This window comes from Nesoenas mayeri (assembly GCF_963082525.1).
Source record: "Nesoenas mayeri genome assembly, chromosome: 16".
In the NCBI taxonomy this organism is placed as follows: Eukaryota; Metazoa; Chordata; class Aves; order Columbiformes; family Columbidae; genus Nesoenas; species Nesoenas mayeri.
Window position 1 is genome coordinate 16208706 of NC_137562.1, and position 25064 is coordinate 16233769.

Below are 25064 nucleotides of genomic sequence, written 5' to 3' on the forward strand. Positions count from 1 at the left end.
CATGATGAAATTCCTGCCTAAAGAGCTTAGGAGAAACCTAACCCCGTTATTGACAGAAACAGCAGTTCGTGCCAGATGCTTGCAGGATGCATTGATGAAAGCTGACCCATTAATCCAGCTCGGCCCGGGGTGCGTTACCCCAGCCCGCTGCAGCACGACCCTTCATCCCCGTGCTGGCTGCTGCCTTTCCCTGCTCATGGCGGCAGGGAGGTTTAGGTCTGCTCTCCTTCGCAAGGTCGTGCTGATGACAGGTGTTGGTACAAGTTCTCTGGAAAGTTATTCCTAAATCACTCAGGTGCAGTTTTACCTTTCAGGCACCAATAGATGTGGGAACCTAGGTGTCTTTTTTCTGCTGGTCCTTGGTGTTTCTGCATGTGGGAAGAACTCTCATATGGACCCAGATTTAGCTAGGTGGATGTCTAAGGTAAAGATCCAGTCTTTGTGCAAAGCCTTGGCTTAACCAGGGAGCAGAAAGGCCATCAGACAGCAGAGTGGCTTTTAGGAATTGTTGCCAGAAAGACTTTTAGTCTCGTTACCCCAACTAGTCCAGTTCCCTGCTGGTTAAACTTGCTTGTTTGTTTTTAGGTGATGGTTATAAACTACATGGTGTCATCTGTGCTAAGTAGTGATCTAAAAATCTAATTCTGCAGAACCAAGCCTAAGCAAATTTAGAGCGTTTTAGGTATTATCAAAATAGATCAGGTGGCCAGACAGAGCTCAGCGCACTGTTTATGGAAATTATTATGAGGACTTTGGTTCAGGGAAAGGTCCAGAAATCAGTACCTGCTGATACCTCACGTGAGGGAAAAGAACATTCTGTCTGGAGAACAGCTCTAGCAGACCCTGCTTGAGCTTGGGCTGAAGAATCTTGAGACGTCCCTTCCAGCCTCAGTGTTCTGTGCTTACAACTCCCACCTTTTGCAGGAGATTGGCACAAAAGGCAGCACATCGGGCATCTTCGGAAACCGAGGATTAAATAATGCTTAAGGAGTGTGCAAACGTTGGTCAGGGATGCTGCAGAAAGTGAATTTCACCCTCGGGCCACATTGTCTCAGCCTAATTCACATTGTTTCAGCCTGATTCGTGCCGGTTCTTGCCTTCAGCTACTGAACAGCACTCGCGGCTCCAGAAAGGCTGCACAGATGGTGCAGATAGTTACAGTGGTAAATCTTATGCTTAGAGAGAAATTAAAAAAGCATTATAAACTATCTCAGCAGGTTTGAGTCGAATCTTAAGTCAGGACTTCAGTATTTGCTCCTTCTTAAAACAATGGGAGAACTTTGCTCGAGGGGAGAGAATGATCTTTGGGTTCGCTATGAGATTACAGTGCCCTTGCTACCTGTACTCTTAGTCAGCTCTTGTGATTGAAACAAGAAAATAACTCTGAGGTGATGTTCTTCTTCCAGGTTCTATGCAAGTGATGAATAAAACAAGGCGGATCATGGAGCACGGAGGCGCTCACTTCATCAATGCCTTCGTCACAACGCCCATGTGCTGCCCTTCCCGCTCCTCCATTCTCACGGGGAAGTACGTCCACAACCACAACACCTACACGAACAACGAGAACTGTTCTTCTCCGTCCTGGCAGGCGCAGCACGAAATCCGTACGTTTGCGGTGTACCTCAACAACACGGGATACCGGACGGGTAAGACCAAGGCTGCTCCATCTGAAAGCTTCTTTAGACCTGTTACTACAGAGGCTAATGTGTATAATATTGTAATTCTTTCTCATAACGGACTGTGGCTGTGGAGAACACCAGAGCTTCGGTCGTTCATGTAGCTTTCGCTTCCTTGTACTCCAGGAAATTAAAAAGATGTGCATGCCTGGACCGAAGGTGTAGCACATGTAGAGCATACCCTGCAGTACCTGAAGTGCGTAGAACAGACAAGAAGGATGCTGTGGCATCGGTAATTAGCGTTTTTTCATAAAACAGATTTATCCATCGAAGTAGGAATACCAGAGGGGAGGCTGCTCCTGCGGGGCTCTGGGGCCGAGCTGCCGGCTGGGGGTTCTGTGGGCAGTCCGTTCCCAGAAAGATGTTTAGAACAAGTGCCAACTGAGGGCAAATGTGCTCCGAGGAAGCAAAGATCCTGCCTAGGAACAAAGTTACGTGGGAAGGGGGTCAGAAAATACGTAGCACAGGTTTCACACCTATTTCAGGTGTGCTGTCACATATTGTGGGAAACTGGGCAAGAAGGACAATTTAGGTAAACAAACCAAGTCAATTGATGAATTAATCTTTAGAAAAGTCAGCGTAAGCAACATCTGAATCATCACCAACTTAAAACAGTGGACGCTAGTGCTTTGACTTGGAGCAGGACATCATTAGAACAGAGAAGAAACAGAGAGATCCTGTTCCAAACATTTCTGAATGTCAGGGAGTTTCTCTGTCAAGGTTCCCGCGTGAACATGTGCAGGAAAAGGTTCAGTTCTCTGTGAGCAGACACGTCTCTTTCCGTGAGACAGCCCCTGGGTGCACCGCGCGTTGCCCGCCTGGGTCCTGCAGCAGCGAGCGCCGAGGTGTTTCACTGCAACACAGATCTAAACTCTCTCTTAGACATTACTTCATGAGAAAAGGTTCTTTCCCATTTGCCTGGCTGGCTGAACGATTAGGTCTGAAAATCGTTGACTGATTTCAGAACATTTTGTCAGCCTTATCTGCAGTCAGGAAATGAAAAGACATGTTTATCTTACTAAATTCAACAGAATTGGGGATGGCGGGCCAGATTTGGCCTGGCAGAAGGACGATTTTGCTCCAGTGAGCCTTCTGGGAGCGTTGTCCTCACTGACGTTAGGGCTGGACGCGCTCGGGAAGCGCAGACGCGCCGCGCGCTCCGGCCAGCGCCCCGTCCGGCCCTGGTGAGCGGTGCCGGTGGCACAGCCCTGTTACCTGTTAGCAAGGGCAGGCGGCTCCCCGGGTGGTGCTGTGTCAGTCATTCACTCTGACGGTAAGTCCGTACTTGAGTTATGCGAAGAATTAATAAATGGCACTTGGCACCAGTCATGTTTTGAACATAGGCCTCCCACAATGACTTGGCTCTGTCTCTGCCATTATAAAAAATTTCTTGGGAATAAAAATAATAATCATTCTTAGCGCTTTCACAGGGCTTTACCGTAATTAATCAATGAATTCATTAAAATTCAGTGACAGTCTTCCATTTCCTCCCATTAATATTAGACTAAGAAGATACAGTGGCTGACTGCATTCAAATAATTATTTTTCCATTTCACTGTCTGAGCATTTGATGTGTTAAAGTGATTTGATATTATGTTGTAAGAAGGAGGAGAAAGGCTATTGGTAAATTTTTAGTAAAGGAGGAATGAACCTGAAAAATACGGGACCAGATTTTAGGATCTGGATACACGTCAGGAGAGAAAAGATTAGTTTCCTGCTGTAGAGTTTGCTCTCCACAATAGTTCCTGCTTGCTGGTTTTTATTACATAAATACTTACAAACTTAACTGAAGTTGATACCTCTGTATAATTGCTTGGTAGGGATTAACTGGTGCCCTAAAGAGTCAAAGGTAAAGAGAAGCCGTGACAGAATCTGCAGGATGTTGTACAAGGTCTCATGTGGTGAGGAGTGCCGTTGAGCACCCTGCACAGGTCACAGCAGCATCCCCATCCCGTGTCCAGGCCAGAGCAGCATCCCCATCCTGTGCGCAGCTCAGAGCAGCATCCCCATCCTGTGTCCAGGCCAGAGCAGCATCCCCATCCCGTGCGCGGTTCAGAGCAGCATCCCCATCCCGTACGCGGTTCAGAGCAGCATCCCCATCCCGTACGCGGTTCAGAGCAGCATCCCCATCCCGCGTGCGGTTCAGAGCAGCATCCCCATCCCGCGTGCGGTTCAGAGCAGCATCCCCATCCCGCGTGCGGTTCAGAGCAGCATCCCCATCCCGCGTGCGGTTCAGAGCAGCATCCCCATCCCGTGTGCGGTTCAGAGCAGCATCCCCATCCCGTGTGCGGTTCAGAGCAGCATCCTCATCCCGTGCGCAGGTCGGAGCCTCCGCAGCTGATGGACAGCTGAAGGCCACTGAAAAATAATAGCTGAGTGATTTAAGAGTCAGACCTAATTTTCAGAAGTGATTTGCATGATTAGGAACCGAAGTGTTATGATATTCACCTCCAAGACATCGAGGTGACTTTTCAAAACTGGATATCAGGTTTCTGAATTATTTATCTTGAACGTAAATTAGTTTCCTTAGATCTTTTGCTCTCTGTAAAGAAATATTATCTTAGCACAATCTGTCAAATTATATCTATTAGATGGTTTGAGCCCATTAGACTTGAAAATGGTGTGGAAGACTCAGCACCGTGGCTGTATCATGGTAGCTGTTAGTGCCAAAGGAAACCAAGGAGCTGTGCTGGAAAGGATGTCAGACTCCTGCCGTTTAGTCCAAACCCGCTGCCTCTGTCCGTGTTGCTCCCTGTGGCACGCTTGGTCCGTGAGGGTGAATTACTGAGCTGGAATATCCTGCTCATACTCTGGAGAATGACGTTTCCAGCTCTGACTTCAGTTCTATACTGTGAGCTGGTTTCAAGTCAAACATGAATGTATCTTTTCTCTCTGTTTCTATGAGTTGAGTTCTAAGTGTCATTAATTTTGCTTCAAACATATTACAATATCTGATAACTTAAAATGGGAACACATTAAGTAGAGCTGTGGTCTCCTGAGGATTGTGCAGAGGTTGTAGAAGAGAGGCTTAGACAGCTACTGTTCCCTCATCTGTCTTTGGCGCGTAGCTCTGTGTTGTTAAACGCACGTTTTCACTGTTCCGAAGAGAGGATCCATACGCTCCTGTGAATGGCGAATGAAACGCACGAGGCAGCCTGCAGTGCAGGCAGGTGACCCGGGAGCCCGGGATCAGGGCACCCGCAACTACGCAGGTGAGCCGGTGTCTGCGGCTCCGTTATGTCCAGTCATATTTTGTTTCCCTAAATCTGTCCGTTTTCAACAGGAAATGCTGTAGATTGTGAAAGACACCTCATCTCTTGCTTTCCCCCGACTATAATGTACTTTTCTGATAGGATGCCAATTGTAGCATTTAAAGTGTAATGGCTTTGTCAGATGATTTATTGTTTCAAGCAAGAAGTAATTCATAGCTTGATATTTCTTCAGAAATAGGATTATCATTTCATAGCATTCAAAACAGCTAAAAGCTAAACAGAATATTTGCACATCTAAAAACCACTTGGTTTAGCTCTTTGATGATGGCAGTACTTAGGAGAACCTCTTGACTTACTTTTTTGTCTTCCAATGCCATTTGTGTTCAATATTCTGTAGCTTACAAGGCAGAAATTAGAAGAGGTTTCCTCCATCTTGCTCCAGTTTAAGATGATCTTTGTTTATCCAGCTGGCAGTTTAAGTCCTTGTGTTATCTTCTTGCATTCTTTTGCTTTACTTTTCTAGAATGCTGAGGGGTTTGCAGAGGTTTTTCAAATCATACTATTTAACTTGGTGGTGTAATTACTGAATACAGGGTTGCCAGGCTGCCCTTCCCAGGTGCGCGAAGGTGCTCTGTGCGGCTGTGTTCTGTGCGGCTGTGTTCTGTGCGGCTGTGTTCTGTGCAGCTGTGTTCTGTGGCTGTGCCGCCAGCGCAGGGCGAAGGGCTTCGGCCCCGCTTCCTCTGGGCGTTCGCTCACCTGGGGAGCACCAGCGCCACTTGACTCGGCACCAGCATCCTTCTGCTCAGCTCCTTGTTGGACATTTCCAGATATTTGGTGTGAGCCCTTTTGTTTTATTTGGCTGCATCTGCTCCCCTTCAGCCCATTCCCTGATTCATGAGAGAGATCTTGGCACCGACCCTTGGCCACAAGTGAGGAATGTGCGATGCAAATTCGGGAAGAGAAACAAAGGTGTCCCAGAGGTCACGGTGCGTTGCCTTTGTCCTGCCCCGGCACAGCCTGGAGCTGTTTAACCGCGGTGGTTACCGGGCACTGTGCTGCACGGTTGTTACAACTGTTATGTTTCATGAATTGCAGTGGTATTTTTAATTTCAGTTAGAGCGGGGAGCTGTGCATGTAGAGGCTCTTGCCTTTAGTGCTGCTCTTTCTGTGTCCCTGTGATGGTGGACAGAGAATGCCATCTTGACAATTCTGTGCTATCAGTGTGCTGTAGTTAGAGAAGAATTGAGCCACCATGGGCAATAGACTAAAATGAAGTATTTGTCTGTCCTTAGTCTAGCTGGTTAAGTGCTTCCATGAATTAATAATTTCAAGGACGGTCGTAGATGTGCGAAAGAAAAGAAATACTAAAAAAGTACTGGAGCCCAGTCTCCCTCAGGATCCTGAAACCAATGGAACTAAAGGGATCTGAGAACAAAATGGGGTCTTAAGCCCCTCTTTTCCTCCTTAAAAGTGCTGTAACGTTTAGGAACTCACTGTTTATTTTATGTGCTTGCTGGGTTATTGATACTAATGCTGCATCATCTGATCTTGGCAGTAGTGGCACATCTGCTGTCACGAAAGGTGCCAGCTGGGTCCGTTTTGTTCGGGTGATTGCAGCACTTAGAAGTTACTGATTTGTGGAAGATCTCGTCGGTTATTTTGGTAGCTGATGAGAACTGATGTCTCTTGAAAAATCTTTCCAATGGAACCAAACTTAACTACTACTTCACGGGGTTTTATCTCGGAGCGCCCGTACTTCTGCTGTGAAGCCATTGATTTCAGTGAGTTGGCTCCGCTGTGCTTTGTCGGTTTAAGGGCGTACGATGCGAGGGCGAAGCTGCCTCGACCTTTGGGCTGACCGCTGGTTCCTCGGGGGCTCGGCCGTGCCGGGGGTGCTTTCCATCCGCCTTCCTCCCATTGTCTCGTGGAGGACACAAAGTACGAAAGTCGCTTTTGCTGGATGCACAGCAGAAATAAGATCAGAAATGCCTCCCCTGACCCCGATCCAAAACCAAGAGATTGTTCAAATGTAGCTGATTGTCCAGCTTTGGGCTGGGTGCAGCCCAAGTTGTCTGGTTTCAATTGAATGCAGAGTTTTGTGAATATCCTTCGTAGATGCATTTTAGTTGTGTTATGTATTTTTAGGTAGGTATAAGGAAAAGAATTAGAGTTTTAAAAAAGGAAAAAAACAAAACCAACAAACTTGTAGAGTTTGGTAGATGGTATGGACAGAGGATAGAACTGGCTTGAGCGGTTCCAGTGGTGGTAAATTACGCCTGCATGTCTGGTTTTTTGATTGCACTTTACATTTGACAATATATCAGGGCTGCTTTTTAAGCAGCGAGCTGTGGCCTCGGTGTGTGTGCAGCTGTGTCACATTCAGAGCAGAGCTTTGGAGTAATTGACAGTGCAGGGAAAATTCCTTTGTGTGCAACTTTTTCCTTGGAGGAAGAGTTTGCAAACAAAAGCTCCCCCTGTACCAGAGAAGGTTCCAGGTGCGTCCCAGCGAGGGGCAGGACGCTCAGACGAGAGCCTTGGGGTGTTCTGCGCTGCGCAGGAGCGGTGCCAGTGCACAGAGGACTCGGTTCTTGTGTATCTGTCATATGCAGGCTTCGGAGAAACTGCGTTGTGTGGCATTGAACGCAAAGGAAAATCACGTTCTTAATGCGTTTATTTAAAACAGCCCCTCAGATATTTTTTGATGATAGTTTCATAGACTGGGCATAGGAACATGGTTGACGTATCAAACAGCAGCCTCTGTGGATGTTTATTAATGGAATCTTGGAGCGGTTTGAAATTGGATGTACCAAAGGCGTGTGTGCTCCAGCGAGCATCTGTCTCTGGTGGGAGCTGATCTGAGAGCAGACATTGCGTTAGAGACAGTCTTCCTAATCCCAAATCAAAATCTTTCACCAGCATCAAGACAGATTTATTGTAGCCCGATATTTTGTAGTGCAGATGAGTGATGTTTAGAAGTTTCGGAATAACAACCTTTGAAACGGCTGAGAAGGGGCGGGGGAGAAATAAAAATATGTGAAATGGAAGATTAGAAACAGCAGAGAAAATTATTTAAAGCCCTTTGACATCCATGAAGGTTATAAAGATATCCTGAGTGTAAAATGGGGGTATGCAAAAGGTGCTGGAAGGAACTCCCACCAGCCTTTCCTTTTATACCTCTGCAGAATAACAATGAAGCGGATTTTACAGAATGCCTTTTCCTGAGCTCTTGAGCTGGCTGGGCCAAAGGTCTTCAGAACAGATCAGTTCCCATGAGGAGAAATGCCAAATGTGTTTGGCTGTAACGTGTTGAGCGGGGACGAAGCTGTGCCCGGTCACACCTGCTGCCGGTGCGGGGCGTCCAGCCGCGTCCCTCCGCGTGGTTTGCTGACCCGTGGCCGCTGTCGCCGCCTCGGACAGACCTGCAGTGCACAGCGTGCTTTCTGCCTGTAAATGTATTTCATTCTATTCCACTGTATTATTATGTTGCTAATATGTTGTCCTTATAGAAGGACACTGATAGACAGCCAGCGTGAGATGCCACAGATAGTATGTGCCTCTGCATTAGAAGTATTTGGAATGGCAAGTGGAACAAGTGTAAAGGTCTTTGTGCCGGTTGCTGTGGCAATGCTAACTTGTATTACTAGACCATCGGAAAACTGAGATCCAACTCTGCTGGTGGAAACTCAGGTGCTGAATCACGGTGCAGTATGCAGACCCGGGAGCAGAGTTTTGCCTTTAAGCTTTAAAAAAGAATGGAGTCCTCCAGTGCCATTTATCCTGTAATTACATAGTGATGATATAACATATAAACCAGTACTGAAAAATACGTTCCTTTGAATTATTTATTTTTTTACTGGCATAGTGTGAAAGCATCATTGGGTACATCATGTACTTTAGAGAATTTGCGTTCTTCTCATAGCAATCCAATGCTTTTCATTTTCCTCAGCCACCTTGTGGAGGACGGCGGGTGTGTGTGCCCGCGCAGTTGTGAGCGAGGCCAGCGCACGCGGCGTCCCCGGCGGCTCCGGCGTCCCCGTGGTTCCGCGCTGCTCGGCCGGGCAGGCTGCTGCTGCGCTTCGTGCAGCGCGGTTCGCGTCCCGTTGTGTTCGTGCTGCTCGTTGGTCATCATTCCTCCCGGGCCAGCTCCTGCTAGCGACGTCGCTGCTGCCGCTGGTCCGTTAGCTGCAGATGGCCCGGGTGGCTGTAACCACAGGAAAAACGTGGCTAAATGGTGTGATTCAGAGTAGAATAAGATAATGCAGCAATGGCGCTGTTTTAAGTGTTCTCTGTTTTCTCCATCTGACTCTGCATCAGGCACTAAAGCAGATATGATGGTAATTGTGGTCCAGTTCTTCTCATAGGTAGTCAGGCTGTAAATCAAATGATCTGCATTACAGAGCTCTAAAATAACCATGGGCAAACTTGGAACTTACCGTGAATGTATCTGAATGAAAACAAAACTTCTCTTGGAAGAGGTTAAATGTGGTGTCTTTGAAGCTTTCTGTTACACTTTCTTACCGTGGCTCTGCTCTCTTTACCCCAGCTTTCTTTGGGAAGTACCTCAATGAGTACAATGGTTCCTATGTGCCCCCTGGCTGGAAGGAATGGGTCGGATTGCTTAAAAACTCTCGGTTTTACAACTACACGCTCTGTAGAAATGGAGTGAAGGAGAAGCATGGATTCGACTACTCCAGGGTAGGTCCATTGGTTTGTTTCTATTTCTTTAACATTGGGAGGCGACTGCAAGCAAGCTGCGATTTATGGTTTCAGTCTACGTGGAGAGTTATCTTCGTACTCGGAAGCTGCTACGTGCAGCATTAGCCATAACCCAACGGGCGTCCCGTTTGGACTCTTCTTTACCTTCCATTCCAGAGAGTCGTGTTACTGAAACATTGCTAGCAGCGCTGGAGACAAACAACACATCCTATGACTGTGTTATGGGCTGAAATGTGGAAATCGATTTAAATGCACTGTTTCTGTGCTTCATATTTTCATTATTGTGTGCTGAGTCTGATTGCCATGTATTCCCTGGTATAGAACTGACTCCAGTGGAGTTACACAGCATCCATGTGATGAGAATCCCGTTCCAGCTGGTCCCATCTTTTTATGTTAGTTTAAGGAACTTGTTTTGTAGCTGTAATATGATAGAGAATTCATAATATCGTGGTATATCTTACGATAATTTTGAATGAGTGGAGAATCAAAGTATTAAATTGACATCTGCATGCATTGTTACAGGTGTGTACATTTCCTAATATCCTTGCAGAGAAGTTGTAGCCGGGCCAAACTTACTAAAACGCTCGATCGTCATTGTCAACCACAGTACCGTTTCTGCCTGTCTCGCACACGGCTCAGTTACCTGTTTGCCCTCAAGACTGTGTTATTGCAGCTAAATGTGTGGACTTGCCAAAGGATCCAGCATTTGCGATTCCTAAAATGGCCTGAATTTTCCCTGAAGTATGAGGATAAGTAAATTTAGCCATAAGTGGCTGTTGTTTTTGTAGTCTATAATTACAATTGGATGTGTTAAACAGGGCTTCAGTTGGATTTCTCTTACTGAACACAAATCCTGCCTCCATATTTGAGTTTCATTAGCAATGTGTTCACAGTCCGTTTTCCCCTTAAAAGGCTGATGTCTATATGACTTTCCCCCTTCCCCTCCCCTGTTCGCTGTTTTTAATTAATGTGCTTTGTGTTGAAAGATAAAATGTTACAGGCCTCTAGGGTTTCCCTTTCTGTCTCCAGCTGGTAAGGGGAAGGGGCAGCGATGTACAGAGGGATCCTCTATGTTTCGTTTCCTTCCCGAGCTGCGCGGAGCGAGGCAGCTCGCTGTCCCAGCCGCCTGCTGCAAGCCCGTCCCACGCGGGCGGCGCCGGGAGCCCACGGGGAGCTCTGCGTCCCGGCGTCCTCAGCCCTGCTTGGCATGTACAGTGCTTGGAAATGTTTAGGTTTTCGTTTGGTTTCATTTTTCTTACCAAGTCTGATTAGAAGAGAAAAGTTTTTGTAATCTTCATATTTTTGTGTAACACACAGCTCCGGCAATGAACAGATGATCGTGTGCGGAGCAACAGCGCTGGAGCTTGAGTGAACCAACAGAAGCTGAAATACAAAACTGCTTCTCTTTCTTTCCTGCCATTATTGTTGCTGGAAATTTAATTTTCCAGCAACAAACAGTATAATCAGATTAATTTTCAGCCCTATCTACTTGACATAGTTAATGTTAATTATGTGCCAGTGGAAAACTAGGAAAAAAACCATCACTGATTCGGTCCTCCAAAGCAGCTGCGAAGCACTGGATGTCAAACCTTGGCAAATTCTTTCAGATTTTGAAACAGGGTATGTTCTACTTTGAGTTTTCAGTTTCTTTCAGCTTTTGCCGATGGCTTTTTTTAGTTCTCTTAGCGATGCAGCCCGAGAGAGAACGTGGTTTGTCGTGAAAAACAGTCTCGATCCACGCAGCTCCCGCGGGTGCCCGGAGAAGGAGGCGATGCTCTGTCAGGCCGTCGCTGCCTCTGGAACGCTGAGTGCCGTTTTGGGTCCAATCAGCCCAGCATTTGCTGGTGTGAGTGGCTCCAGGTCCAGAGGGAGGTTAAGAAAAGTGAACACGGAGCCATTTGAATTTCCAAAGCACTGTTACGATGTGAGGTCAGACTGTACGCCCTAAAGATACCAACACCAAAAGCAAAGAGATTGACCTGTGATTTTCTATTTTTTAATTAATACCTGGTCATTGTATTTAGTATCGTGTTCTTCAGAATGTAATTACACACTCTAGGGAGAAAGAGTCCTATTTGATCCTCTTCAACGTAATTCATTTCTGGGAGGAAGCTGTTGCTTTTCGTGTTTCTAGGCAGTGAAGAACGAGCTCTTTTGATTCGGCTGTGCAGCGGTAGCGTCTGTACCGAGCTCCCTCCTGCTCCCGTTCGGAGCGGAGCAGCCTTGTTTGCAGTTCCAGTGATACCCCAGACCTCCCGTTCCCATCCCACCACAGCTCGACATTATTTTTCGGGTATCTCGTTATACTTTTGCTTCTCATTGCAGGATTACCTGACGGACCTGATTACCAATGACAGCATCACCTTCTTCAGGATCTCCAAGAAGATGTATCCGCACAGGCCCGTGCTGATGGTGATAAGCCACGCCGCTCCCCACGGCCCGGAAGATTCGGCCCCTCAGTACTCGCATCTCTTTCCTAACGCCTCCCAGCACATGTAAGGACAATACAACCCTTTCACTGCCAGGTTCAGGGAACAGCGTTCGCTTTATAATGCTCTTGGTGTAAGTTTGTCACAAAATGTGTAAGAAGCTGCTCAAGATTCACCCAAAGTGCAGTGAAACCCATTTGAGATTTTTCACTTGATTTAAAATCAAGTCTCAGATAACATGTCTAGTTGTTGTACTGTCCAGGTGTTGCATAACTTGGAGTTACGTGTTTCACTATTTTGTGCCGTGCTACCAAAGGGAATCTGCGTCCTCCGTGTGCTGCAGCGTTTCCCGTCCGTGTGCTGTCTCTGCTCCCTGTTTTCTTCGAAATGAAAATTGCAGAAATGCCACATGAGCAAGTTCTGCTGCAGCTCGTACCCACAGTGACCTCGGTGCTATTGGAAGGTCCCTCGGAAGGCATTCAGATCTTGGAGATTATAATCATTTTTCAAGCAACATTCTGTAGCAATTTAATTATGTTGGTCAAATGAAAAAGAGTAGAAGTACTACAGCAAGGCCGGCAATGACAAATATAAGCTACAGTTATTTTTCTTTTGCTCATAATTGAACTCTTTCACACAAACTAGGCTCATCTTCCTGATCATAAAGCAGTTACACAAAACGGGGTTTAATTTTAGGTGACTTTCCTTACAATAAGAATAATTATACAGGAAGTATCACTCAGTGGAAACAAGTTTTGTTTACAAAAAAACAAATTAACTTAGTAGATTAAGGAATTGTGTTTTTCTTTTAGATGTGGACAAAAAATAGGATTTTATGTAAATGTAGTGCAAAGAACCTGCCAGCCTTCTTCTCAGCAGCCTTCTCTTCGCAGCGCTACACAACAATGGTCTGCAAGGATCTTCATTGCCCTGGGTTTAAGGTGAAATGTAAGGGCGCAGAACACGTGTCATTCCCTCCCTGCATCCACAAAGCAAAGGGAAGGTGTGGCTGCAATGCTCACACCGGTTGACGTACGTGTTGTGTGGTGTAGCATTGCCCATAATAGCTGTAAGTTAGCGGTATGGATTTTAGCGGACGCTAGCAGAGTGCTACTTTGCTTGCGAACTCTGGTATGTACTTCTGTTGCTGATTTATGCTGCTGTTCTCTGGGATTACACGTGCTAGCTGGGATGGCCGTTCCACCCTGCATTGCTCGGTCCCTCCCTCTGGCTCTGCAGAGCTCTTTCTCACCTGCCTCTGCAGGCTTTTCTTCTTTGGAAATGATCGCCATCAACCAGAGTTCACACAGCAAGTCCCTGGGCCCCACGGCTGCTTTTCCTCCTCTGCTGCCCGTGCAGACAGCTGCAGAAAGGGCAACAGCTGCGCCGTTTGACCGCCATCACAAACGCTGTTTCCGCAGGGGTGCGTTTTACCACCCGGCTCTTCCAAGGTCAGATGCAATCAGACTGGGACTTGTCTTCTGAACACGTTTGCAGAGGTTATCTTAACCAGCTTCGAAGAATGCTTTGTGTGTGTGTTTTTCCCATAAGACAGACAAATCTGTTAAGTGTAAGAGGGTTACTTCTGTAGTAATCAAAGAAAATCATGGGCTTTGGTTGGATTAAACAGCGGGAGGTTTCAAATCAGCCAGGAAATCACAAAGTAAGCTGAAAAGGAGTTTGCCAAGCATTTTTGATTCATTCTGGTCATCACATAGCAACAGTTTCCATAACTGTCAGCATTTTCAAAGCAGCAATGTCATTATTTCAGCCACAATAACATTCTGAAATTCAAGAGGCCATTAACAATGCAGAGAGAATAAACAGCAGCGCTTTCCTCCGATGCGAAGACGCCTGTGTGTGCCGCCCACGCGCGTTTCAGACAGCGTCTAACAGGCTGTCGGCAGAGAGCGTTGCACTGTCCGATTATTAATTTCCAATTTATATTAAAACTCTTAGGACTACCAGTCATATTCAGAGATACATTAGATATACAGCATTTCAAGGAGAAGTTTCACCTTACATTACTATTGTTTATCTAAATAACTTACTCTGCTGCTCTGTTGTGTACATGAAAACAACAGTAGATATTTGCCAAATAGGAGCTGAATTTATCAGGAAATTGTGTGCTGGGAAGAAGAAAATAGCCTAATATCTGCTGTTTTTCCTGTGTTACTGTGTCACCTTTCGGCCTGCATGTTTGCATAGGCTGGTTTTATTGCTTTGCATGAAAAAGGAGCCTCAACAACTCACGCAGGGGCAGGGATTTTTACTGTTGCGGACTCTGCAGGTGATGAGCTCGAGCCAGGCTCTGGAGAAACCGACAGAGGTGCTTCTCAGTGTTAAGTAATCATACATTTTTAGGAGTACATATAGCAGGTAAAAAGAATATTTCTTGCAAATGTAAGCTATTGCTTTCTAGTGAGCTGGTGACGCAGAGTCAACGTCATGGTAATGATATATCCAAATAAATATTTTGTTTAGTCCAGCTAATCTAGAGCAATATAATTATGCACAGAAAAACAGTCTCTGGAACTGCCAACAAAACGAGATCACGGACAGTCAGTGATATTTCTCCTCATCACTTCAATGGTGTCCAGGGTCATGAGAGCCTGGAGGGGCAGTGGGACTCCAGGACCATGAGAGCTGGAGGGGCAGTGGGATGCCAGGACCATGAGAGCCTGGAGGGGCAGTGGGACTCCAGGACCATGAGAGCCTGGAGGGGCAGTGGGACTCCAGGACCATGAGAGCCTGGAGGGGCAGTGGGACGCCAGGACCATGAGAGCTGGAGGGGCAGTGGGACGCCAGGACGACACTGAATCCAGCTCTCTGGATTTTGCAGGGACTTCAGTTCAAGTTTGTGGTGATCACGGCGGAGCTGGTGGCTGGAAGGAGTCTGCAGCGCGCGGTGCTGCTCCCCCCAGCCCTGCTCTCCGTGGCAGGTCTCTGAACGGGCTCTGTGTGCGCCTCTGCTTGCTGCGGGCTCACACGCGTTGGAGCGCGGCAGGCAGGGTGCCCGTGCTCCTCCGGGTGCTCCGGTGTGGAAGTGGTCAAGTAGTTCAAAACAGCTGTTAAAGAACATGGTTGGACACTTTCAGCAAGTTGCGTAGTTATCGTTGAACAGCTCGCACAAGCCATAATTCCTGGTGCTGATGTGGGCACAGCGGAAGCAAAGCAGTGGAATGAATAGGAGCTCTGTGGTACACGCTTCGTCCAGATCGTGCTTGTGGAGGCAGCTTCTGAGGCCGGTCTCTTGGCCTTGAAGTGCATCCGTGTTAGTCTGAAGGCACTGCAAAAACAATGTGTATTTATGCTTTTAATAGATTTTATTCCCCACAGAGTTTTTTTTCATTCGCCCATCTTTCATACAGAACATAAAAGTATAAGACTTTTTCCAAGGTCCCGTAGTATTGATCAAATAGAAATTATTGGTATACAATTGTGACTTTTTTCTACTCTGCTAAAACATGCCGGTTTTGTCTCTGTTCCGTAGCACTCCCAGTTATAACTACGCTCCAAACCCAGACAAGCACTGGATAATGCGGTATACGGGTCCCATGAAGCCCATACACATGGAGTTCACTAACATGCTGCAGAGGAAGCGCCTTCAAACACTCATGTCTGTGGACGACTCCATGGAGATGGTAAGATCAGGGGTCACAGGTTTGGCTGAGCAGGCGCTTGTTTGTTAGCGCAGCTCCGAGCTGTGCTGCGTGCCACGGGGCAGGAGGGAGGAGGTTTTTAATGGTGTATAATCCCTTCACCCCCGAGGATTTTGTCTCTATTCAGTGTGTAAAGATCCTCGTCTCCTTAACGACAGGTACAGTGAGCTGGGTGGCGTGAGCTGATTTGTTGCCACAGAGCCACTACTGATTAAGGGGAAGAGGGAGGGATCACCTGAAAAAATGTACATCGTAAATTCTAAAAACGTATCATCCAATATTGAAAAGTCATCCTAGAGCCTTCTGGGAATAACTACCTAACTGCAGGCCTTTCTCGATCCTCTAACACTGAGTTTCTGGGAGAACAGCAGCAGCAAAAACTGATTTGACGGGAGTCATAACTGGAATAATCCCATGGTAAACCAGGCCCTGGATATTTAATGTCAGAAGTAAATAAGCGTATAGGCAGATACGGTTTTTAATTGTCTGCATTACATAACAATAAAATCTCTTCATGCAAGTTGGACATCTTGAGCAAAACCATCTGAATTAGGTAAAAGCCACTCTGGAAAAGAGTGCGTTTCCAGTTGTAAGAGGCACACTTACAGGTATTGCAATTTACTGCTTAGCTCTTGGCATTCGTATTCAAAAAAAGGTAGAACATAAAATACAAGCAGTCCTGCAAAGCAAAGATGAGATTATCTGGATGGTGTTGCATCAGCTTGTTATTAATGTCTTATCATAAGTGATTCAGGCAAGTATGATCTCTGCTTCATATTATGAATGTGTTTAGATGGATCAGATAGCAGCATTAGGGGAGACAGCTCTTTAGTGAGATGATTTTGCTTGGGTGGTTCACTGCAGGCAAAACCAGTTAGGTTGTGTTTTAGTTGTAGTGACCAAATTAGCCTGACCTTTTCTACTGAGTTATGTGCATCTAATAGTCTTTCGAAATTAAAACCAAACCAACGTTCAAGCCAACAGCGAGAGTTAGTGGTGTCGTGTGCCGCTGGGTCGGTGCGAGGCACCACCTTTGGACATGTGCAAGTGAAAATCTCACGCACAAATGGATGAGTGGTGCTCAGGCTGGTACACATCTCATACAGATTCTCCTGTGAACCCATAGAAGCAATCAGAGAATTAAACCTCCTCCTCATTCTCCATGTTAGTTTTGGGGCTAGTGAGAGAGCATGGCTGAGTGATATTTATCTGGAAGAGATTTTGCATACATTCTGCATAATGGGGACTTGTTTGTCTGAAGGCAAGATCATCGAGCGTTGCTTAAATACCTGTGAGATGCAGAATGCTGTCATTTTATTAAAATTGTTTGCTGCAGGAAGAAGATAAAGGTGGAGGGAAAACTTCAAAACTGCTTATCACCTCGAAACTTTTATCTTGTTACTCTGTGTTTAGTTCCATCTTGACAGCTCTCATGCAAATACTGAACCCAAACACCTTTGAAAATGTGGCATGCTAATGTGTTTACCTTAAAACAGAAAACAGAGGTTTGCCTTGTAATAGCCACAGTATTTGGTTAGTAAAGTTATTCTGTGATATGGATTATTCAGAATAGGCCATTGTGATAACTTAGTGGCATCCTGAACTGTTGTTATTTATTTGTATATTACACACAGACAGAAAATTTAATCCAGTATTCTGCATATAGCACTAACTGGAATGAATTTCCTCTTTGTTTTGCCTTTTTTCAGATTTACAATACGTTGGTTGAAACAGGTGAACTGGACAATACGTATATCATATACACAGCAGACCACGGGTATCACATTGGGCAGTTCGGGCTGGTGAAGGGCAAGTCCATGCCGTACGAGTTTGATATCAGAGTTCCTTTCTATGTCCGAGGTCCAAATGTGGAGGCTGGATCCTTGTAAGTTCTTGGCTAGTGTGTGTGTGTGTGTGTGTGTCTGTGTGTGTGTGTCTGTCTGTCTGTCTGTCTGTGTGTCTGTCTGTGTGTGTGTGTGCAGAAGCAGAAGAATCGCTTGTGTTCTCGTCTCTGGTCGTAGGGACCTGGCGGACAGGTGGCGGCACAAGGCTCCACCGGTCCTGCCTTCCCGCTCCTCCCGGCAGAAGCGCCTGCGCCGCAGCAGCAGCCCCGTGCTGGGGTGGCGGTCAGGGCGCTGTGCCGCTGCCTTTCGGCTGGTGCGGCTGTGCTGCACAGGCCACCGCGCCGGGAAAAGCTCGTTTGCCTCCTTTGGAGCGGTGCAAATAACACACCTGACTATGGCGTTTTCAAAGTAAAAAATAGATAATGTTCACTGCCACAGTACCTAATTATTGCTGGACATGAATCACTCAGTAGAGTCACTTGTTTCAGTTTATGACGAAGAATGTACATAACAGTTCATGTATTATCATCCACAGAAGATTCTTTTTGGTTCATCCTTTGCGATTACATAGTTAGGGCTGTTTGTTGGATGCACGCGAGCATGCAGAATCTGACTGTTAATTAAAATGGTAGCTTTGATCAGCTAAGAAATTATGTAAATACACTTTCCAAGCAATTATTTCAATAGCAAATATTTGCACTTAAGTAATGATTTTGGACAGAGTGCCATAATTTGCTGCCTTTTATTTATATCAGCGTGCATGTTTTAGCATAATTAACACACACCAAGTCTTCCACGCAATTTTTTTTCTTTACCATGGCGGAGGAGATCTAGTGTGTAATATGGGAGCAATAGGTATGAAACCATCTCATTCCATGAGCTGCTTGACTGATTCACAGTGTGGGTAGGCACCAAAACGTTAACCTGTTTAGGTATTGCACTATGTGTCTGATTTACTGACAGCAGTCACAGCGTTCGTTCTCTGGGGAGCAGGGCAGGGGTTCCTCAGCTGGACTGAACATGTCTCCTCAGTAGCGGAGGCGGTTTAGCCCGCAGCGGCGTGGGATTTGGAGCGGGCCGGGGTCCCCTGGGGAACAGGCCGAGCTGCCCCGCGGCGGGGATGGGGGCGGCGCTGGGGGGCCGCGCGCCCAGTCGCTTGTCCTGCCTCCTGCAGTGCTGAGCGGCGGCCGCCCCGGCTGCTCTTGTCCGAGGGTTTGCACCCAGACACACAGGAGCTGAGAGACCTTCCCACTGGGTTTATTTTTAAGTGGCTTCTGAATATGAATATGTATTTCTACTAAATTCAGAGGAGTCGGCCTAGCGCAGTCTAACAATGCAGAGCCCGTCACAATACAACAAATGGGAAGAACAGGATGAAATACCTTGGGGAATATATCAGATAAAGCGATCTTCCCTTACAGCCTGATTTTCTTTAAATGGTAGGACTTCAATCATCCATGTTTTGTATGAACCTTGTGTTTTTCCTGCAGAGTAATTGTCATGACTCCCTTTTGATACCAACGAAGATTTAATAGCAGTCACTGTAGAAAGTCATTACTAAGCTCTCATTTCTATTACCAAATATGCTACACCACAATTATTAGTAATTAAAATCAAATTAGGTACGTCAATTTACTTCATCATCCACGCTCTTGTCAGTGCCTGTTTGCTTGCTCGCTCGCTCAAAAATGTAGTAATTTCTAAATGGTGTCTCATTAATTAGTGTGAATTTAGCAGCTTTTTTCTGCGCTGTATTTTGAGCTGGAATTCTGCACTGACATGTAGAGCAGCCCATCTGGCCCATCTTTCCTTTGTGCCTGCAAATCACAGCACAGTGACTCTTTATGTTCAGTGTCTGTGTAGCACTGTGCTCGCTTCCTTTTATTCCTCCTTCTAAGAAGCTGAGTGCCTTCCCTGAGGTTTTTTAAGACATACAAAGACTGCACAGCTGATAAACCATATGTGTGTGTGTAATATTGTGAGTTATTAAACAGCACTGTCATAAACATATTTTTGAAATAAGTTTGTAAGGTCCAATGTAAACTGAAACACTTCAGACCTGTAGCCAAGCCGAGCCCCACGATCAGAACTTGGGGCGTTTGCTGGTGAACGCCGGGCTGCGCAGGCAGACCCTCTGCTCTGCGAGCTCGTGTTCGGCCGCGGCCGCTCCAGGGCTCTGGGATGGGCGCGTCCTCCGCTGCTGGGGAGCTGGTGAGGGCCGGTGGGGCTCAGCCGTGGTCCCGCCGGCTGTGGTGGCCGCGGAGCGCGGGGGCAGCGCTCGGCTCTCAGCGTGCAGAGCGTGTGCTGCCGGCGTGTTTCCCATCGTGTTCTCTTCAGAACATGGGGTGAGCTCAGATACTTCCTTCTGTACCATGTTTTGAAACAGATAAAGCATGTGCTACCTGCCAAAGCTACTTTTTAATAAAGTCATCAGCATATTTGGCAGACACTGATGCTCTAAGACACCCAAGGAGTTTTTCCAGTGTTTTCTCATGTTTGAAAGACTTTGGAACCCTCTTTTGCCAAAATGAACTGACTTTGCCTTATGAGCTACTTTGCTTTCTCAGAAATGCTCTGTGCTGAAATTTTAAATCTTCACATTAGTCCTTCTTGAGGTTTTGCAACTTACCTGTGGTTTACATTTTAATTTCTTTCATGTAAAGGAATTGGATCTTTTCTTCTTTGCAGGTGTCACAAAATAAGCCTTTCGGATCCCTGGTTTCTGTGGAAGAGCAGGAGCTGCTCAGTGTCGTTACGGAGGTTTCACGCAGGTTCTCGTATATGTTTTTTTCAGGAATCCTCACATTGTGCTGAATATTGATCTCGCACCTACAATTCTAGATATTGCTGGGTTGGATATTCCATCTGACATGGATGGTAAATCCATTCTAAAGCTTCTGGATTCAGAGAGACCAGTGAATAGGTAAGAAATAGAAATGTGCATATGAACGTGTGTGTTTGTGCAGGAGACTGCGCAAGTGTTCAGCAACACGCAGCAAATTTAAAGGAAAATATAATAAAATTACTGTCCATACGAGTACATCATTCAGTGGAAAATGGAAAGACTCATTTGGCAATATGTGACTGACTTCAGTTATTTCATTTTGTCAGATTCATATACTAGCTGTATGGCATATAGGGCATGTGGATATACTAAATGTAATCTGTGTAACAGCGAGAGGCCTACATATGAAGGTCTTTAGCTATATGGGTTATAGATTTTAAAAGTCTCTATGGCATCGTTTGTAGCAAAGCATTTCATAGCAGGTTAAGAGCCCAAAGGGGAGTCAGAAAATCCTGATTTAATTTGCAATCCTGTGTGATGAAGGACAGTCCAGTTAATCACCTGTGCCTTAAACATGCTTATATGGAAACAGTTGTCCTGTGTGAATGGGGGGTAGATTTTGTCCCTGTGAGAACAAACCTATCCTGTGTTTGTTCATGATTTGCACTGGAGAGGCAATGCCTGCTTCGTCAGGATGTCCCCTTGTGCCGTTATACATCATGTTTCTCATCCAAACTGGGGGTGGGAGAGAAAACTGGGGCATGACTTGGTTACTGGTTTTGTGGGAACTGCTTCTTCCTCTCCTCATTTCCTCCCAGGTTCCATTTAAAGAAAAAGATGAAGATGTGGAGAGACTCATTCCTAGTGGAAAGAGGGTAAGGAAAGCGTTAATCACAAAGCCCAGTCCTTTTAAATAGAAGTATACTGAATAGCCAAAGCCGCTGCACTGCAGAGCTGAAGCCATTTAGCTGTGCCAGCAGGGACGGGGCTGCAGCGATGGCAGGGACTGTGTGACGGGACGGAGCGTGTGGCCTTTGCCTGCAGAGACGTGCTCCTGGGCAGGGGAAGGGAGCTCTCCTTGCACTGAGACACGAAAACGCAGTCCCATTTTCCTTTCGGCTGCTGCCCCCAAGTACCCGGGGTGTACAGCTAACCCTGCTGCCCGGGTGTACAGCTGACCCTCCTCCCCAGGTGTACAGCTAACCCTCCTCCCTGGGTGTACAGCTGACCCTCCTGCCCAGGTGTACAGCTAACCCTCCTGCCCGGGAGTACAGCTGACCCTCCTCCCCGGGGGTACAGCTGACCCTCCTGCCCAGGTGTACAGCTGACCCTCCTGCCCAGGTGTACAGCTAACCCTCCTGCCCGGGTGTACAGCTGACCCTCCTCCTCGGGGGTACAGCTGACCCTCCTCCCCGGGTGTTCGTCTGCTAGCCATTCCCCCTGTGACTGCCTCGATACGTAACACAGGGCCTGAAAGGTGTGCTGAGTGCAGCCCCGTAGAGCGAGGAGGATACGATCTCCTTGTATCGACGGGTGTTGCTGCCTGCCAGTCAGACATGAAACACACTCTCTTGGTTTCTTACGCTTTTGTTGGCTCCCTGAGGGCATGATACGAACGGCTGTGTGTTATCGGAGATGATGATAAGTGCTAGTTTCTACTGGACTGTTAAGCTTTGGCCACCAGTGATGCTGCGGACGTGGCAGATAACCTGCTCCTGTGAGCCTTTTCAGCAAACTGTATGTATATCTTGGCATTAATATTAATGCAACTTTTTTTTCTTCTTTTCCAGTAAACTGCTGCATAAGAGGGAGAATGAGAAGGTAGATGCCCAAGAAGAAAACTTTCTACCCAAATACCAGCGTGTGAAAGACCTTTGTCAGCGAGCTGAGTATCAAACAGCTTGTGAACAGCTCGGGCAGGTAGGACGTTGTGCCCCTGACTGAAAGCAAGCGGTGGTAGTTGTGCTGAGCTTAGTGCTGTAACTGTGACAATGTCCTTCACCGTGTCACCAGTGCCAGCTCGTAAATCAAATGGCTCATTCTATGGCCTTTGCTCAAAACTGTATTACAGCATTTATGGGATGCACTGTCAATCAGGAAATTGCTGATTCAAGTGCCTCTGTATTGATTCGGCTACTGTTAAGAGAACTGCCTAGGCTGTTTTAACATTTTATACCCCAAATGGAATATGGTTGGGATTCATTAACAATGAGAAGCTACAACAAACCTAACAGATTGGCCTCCTCCAAATACATATAGCTCCCTTTGCTTTGGAATCTAAATTTAACTCATTTTGTTGTTATTGTTTGGAATTACGTACAATAACGGGTAACTAGAGAAGTTGAGGAAAAAAGAGTTGAGCAGTATCGATACGTGGTGTCGGCAGGGGAGGCGGCGTTGTGGGTCTGCTGCAGCAGGGCGGAGGCCCAGCAGAGCCGCCTCCGGCAGCCCCGCTCCTGGGGAGCCCTGCGCTCCTGGGGAGCCCTGCGCTCCTGGGGCAGCTCTGTGCTCCTGGGGGAGCCCTGCGCTCCTGGGGCAGTTCTGCGCTCCTGGGGGAGCCCTGCGCTCTTGGGGAGCCCTGCGCTCCTGGGGGAGCTCTGCGCTCCTGGGGAGCCCTGCGCTCCTGGGGCAGCTCTGTGCTCCTGGGGGAGCCCTGCGCTCCTGGGGGAGCCCTGCGCTCCTGGGGCAGTTCTGCGCTCCTGGGGGAGCCCTGCGCTCTTGGGGAGCCCTGCGCTCCTGGGCAGCTCTGCGCTCCTGGGGCAGCTCTGCGCTCCTGGGCAGCTCTGCGCTCCTGGGGCAGCTCTGCGCTCCTGGGGAGCCCTGCGCTCCTGGGCAGCTCTGCGCTCCTGGGGCAGCTCTGCGCTCCTGGGGAGCCCTGCGCTCCTGGGCAGCTCTGCGCTCCTGGGGCAGCTCTGCGCTCCTGGGGAGCCCTGCGCTCCTGGGCAGCTCTGCGCTCCTGGGGCAGCTCTGCGCTCCTGGGGGAGCTCTGCGCTCCTGGGGAGCTCCGTCCTCTGCAAACACGGCAAACCCACCCTGTGCCGCGGCTGCCCCCCGGCGCCGCGCAGAGCAGCCCTGCCACGGGCTGTGCCACGGTCTGCCCGTGGGCAGGGGCACACGGGTGAAGGTAGACGGGTCCACTGCCAGTGGGTCAGGTTTTCAGCTGGCATTACCTCATATCCCGCCAGCTCAGAGGCTGTCGGCGTGAGTCCGTCTGTGGAATATATTTATATAACTGTTGCATATATGTAACTGTTCTCGCGGGTGAGATCTGAACGGCGTAGCGGGGCGATGGGTCGGTGATGGGCTGCTGAGGCCCCAGCGGTTCATTTCTGCTGTCGGAGGCCAGGCCCCCTCCTTCTGGCTGTGCTGGGCACGGGGTTCCCTGCACCTGTGGAATGAGTCCTTTGTCCCTTAGGTGTCTGAATCCAGTTTATATGTATAAGTGTTTTCCAGCTGCTCTTTTCCTCCTGTGGCTTCTTTGTCAGATTTAGTATACAGAGAGATTATAACGTCCTGTTCTTCTTAAAAGTACTGAACCTAAGGAAGCATTTTGTGCAGTAGTTTATTGTCATCAGATGTCTTAAGCTGAAATTCTAGATGGGGTGGAGCAAGCCATTGTTTTTTGAATTTGCAACGTTCTTTGGGAAACTGGGGGAAAAGTCATTGTTTCTGCTACAGCACCATCCAGTAAGTGGTTTGGGGAAGTACAGCTTTTCTTTTGCCATCAGTATTTTCCCTTTGAGAAATGTTTCAGCTTCTTCCTTTTGTCTTCCTCTTTCCAATTATTTAGAACATTACTGTAAGAGCAGAGGGAAGCGAGACTTCCCGAGTCCGTGTTGTCACCGAAGCTGTCTCTCTGCATAAGCTCTTAGCTGCATTCAGGCTTTCTTACTCTAATTACCACATGTCTCCGTTATGGAAGAAAGGGGGACAGCCCTGTATCGCCTACACGCATCCACAGCCTTATGTTTTCTTCCATAGATAATAAAATATCTTTGACATCTATAAGAAGTGAGCATTAAATGCCAGCTCTGTACTCAGAATCGCCAATAGATTGCAAAGTGAAGGTGCGCTAATACGAGATGCGTGTGCTGCATCCTCATTGTCAGGAGACAGAGAGGAGAAGAATTGTTTTGAGCAGTTCAGTCAGACGTAATTGGAAGTGATAGGATGAAATTGAGCAAAAAAGAAATGTAAGTTGGACATCAGGAAAAATTGCCTGACAATCGAGTCAATTAGAGTCTGGGAAGGGCTCTCGAGGGAGTCTCAATCCATCCCGCCCCTGCTTTGGAGAACATGTCCTAGTAGTCTGTCTAGACAGCAGGAATAGCGGGAGATGAATGTGCTTGCTTGAGGATAAACTGTGTCCAAATATGGGTGCACCCAAAAGTCTTTTCAGAGTAAAGCAAGACCAGCTTCTCAAGTGACAGATGGGTGTTGTCTGTTTGCTGGTGCTGTTCACAGCTCTGCATAGTAAGTAGAGTGAGCCCAAATGAAAAACACCCCGCTGCCGTGAGGGTTTACGGTGTACAGATACAGTGGGTGTTCAGGAAACACCTCCTGATCCTGCAGGACACCTTATTGTATACGGAACAGTATCTGCAGTATTCAGTGCAAGGGGCGGATTTCCACATCCTGAGGCAAAGATGGAGAGGCGGCTGGGTCGGAATTAGGTGGGAGCTTGCTGAAGTCCCTGGGGCTCTTTCTTCAGACTCAAACACGTGTTGGGGACCTGCCCGT

The 25064-nt window shown here is 47.3% G+C and overlaps 1 protein-coding gene across 1 annotated transcript in view; it reads left to right on the forward strand.

The window, feature by feature from the left end:
- SULF2 (sulfatase 2) overlaps positions 1–25064 on the forward strand; it is a gene marked incomplete at both ends in the record, with an annotated part of 46583 nt that overhangs the window by 4292 nt on the left and 17227 nt on the right. The window contains 8 exons of the mRNA XM_080354663.1: positions 1407–1646; positions 9432–9583; positions 11930–12099; positions 15527–15677; positions 17405–17580; positions 20334–20462; positions 21143–21199; positions 22115–22244. Of these exons, the coding sequence (XP_080210789.1) occupies positions 1407–1646; positions 9432–9583; positions 11930–12099; positions 15527–15677; positions 17405–17580; positions 20334–20462; positions 21143–21199; positions 22115–22244 (1205 nt within the window). The remainder of the gene's footprint in view (positions 1–1406; positions 1647–9431; positions 9584–11929; positions 12100–15526; positions 15678–17404; positions 17581–20333; positions 20463–21142; positions 21200–22114; positions 22245–25064) is intronic.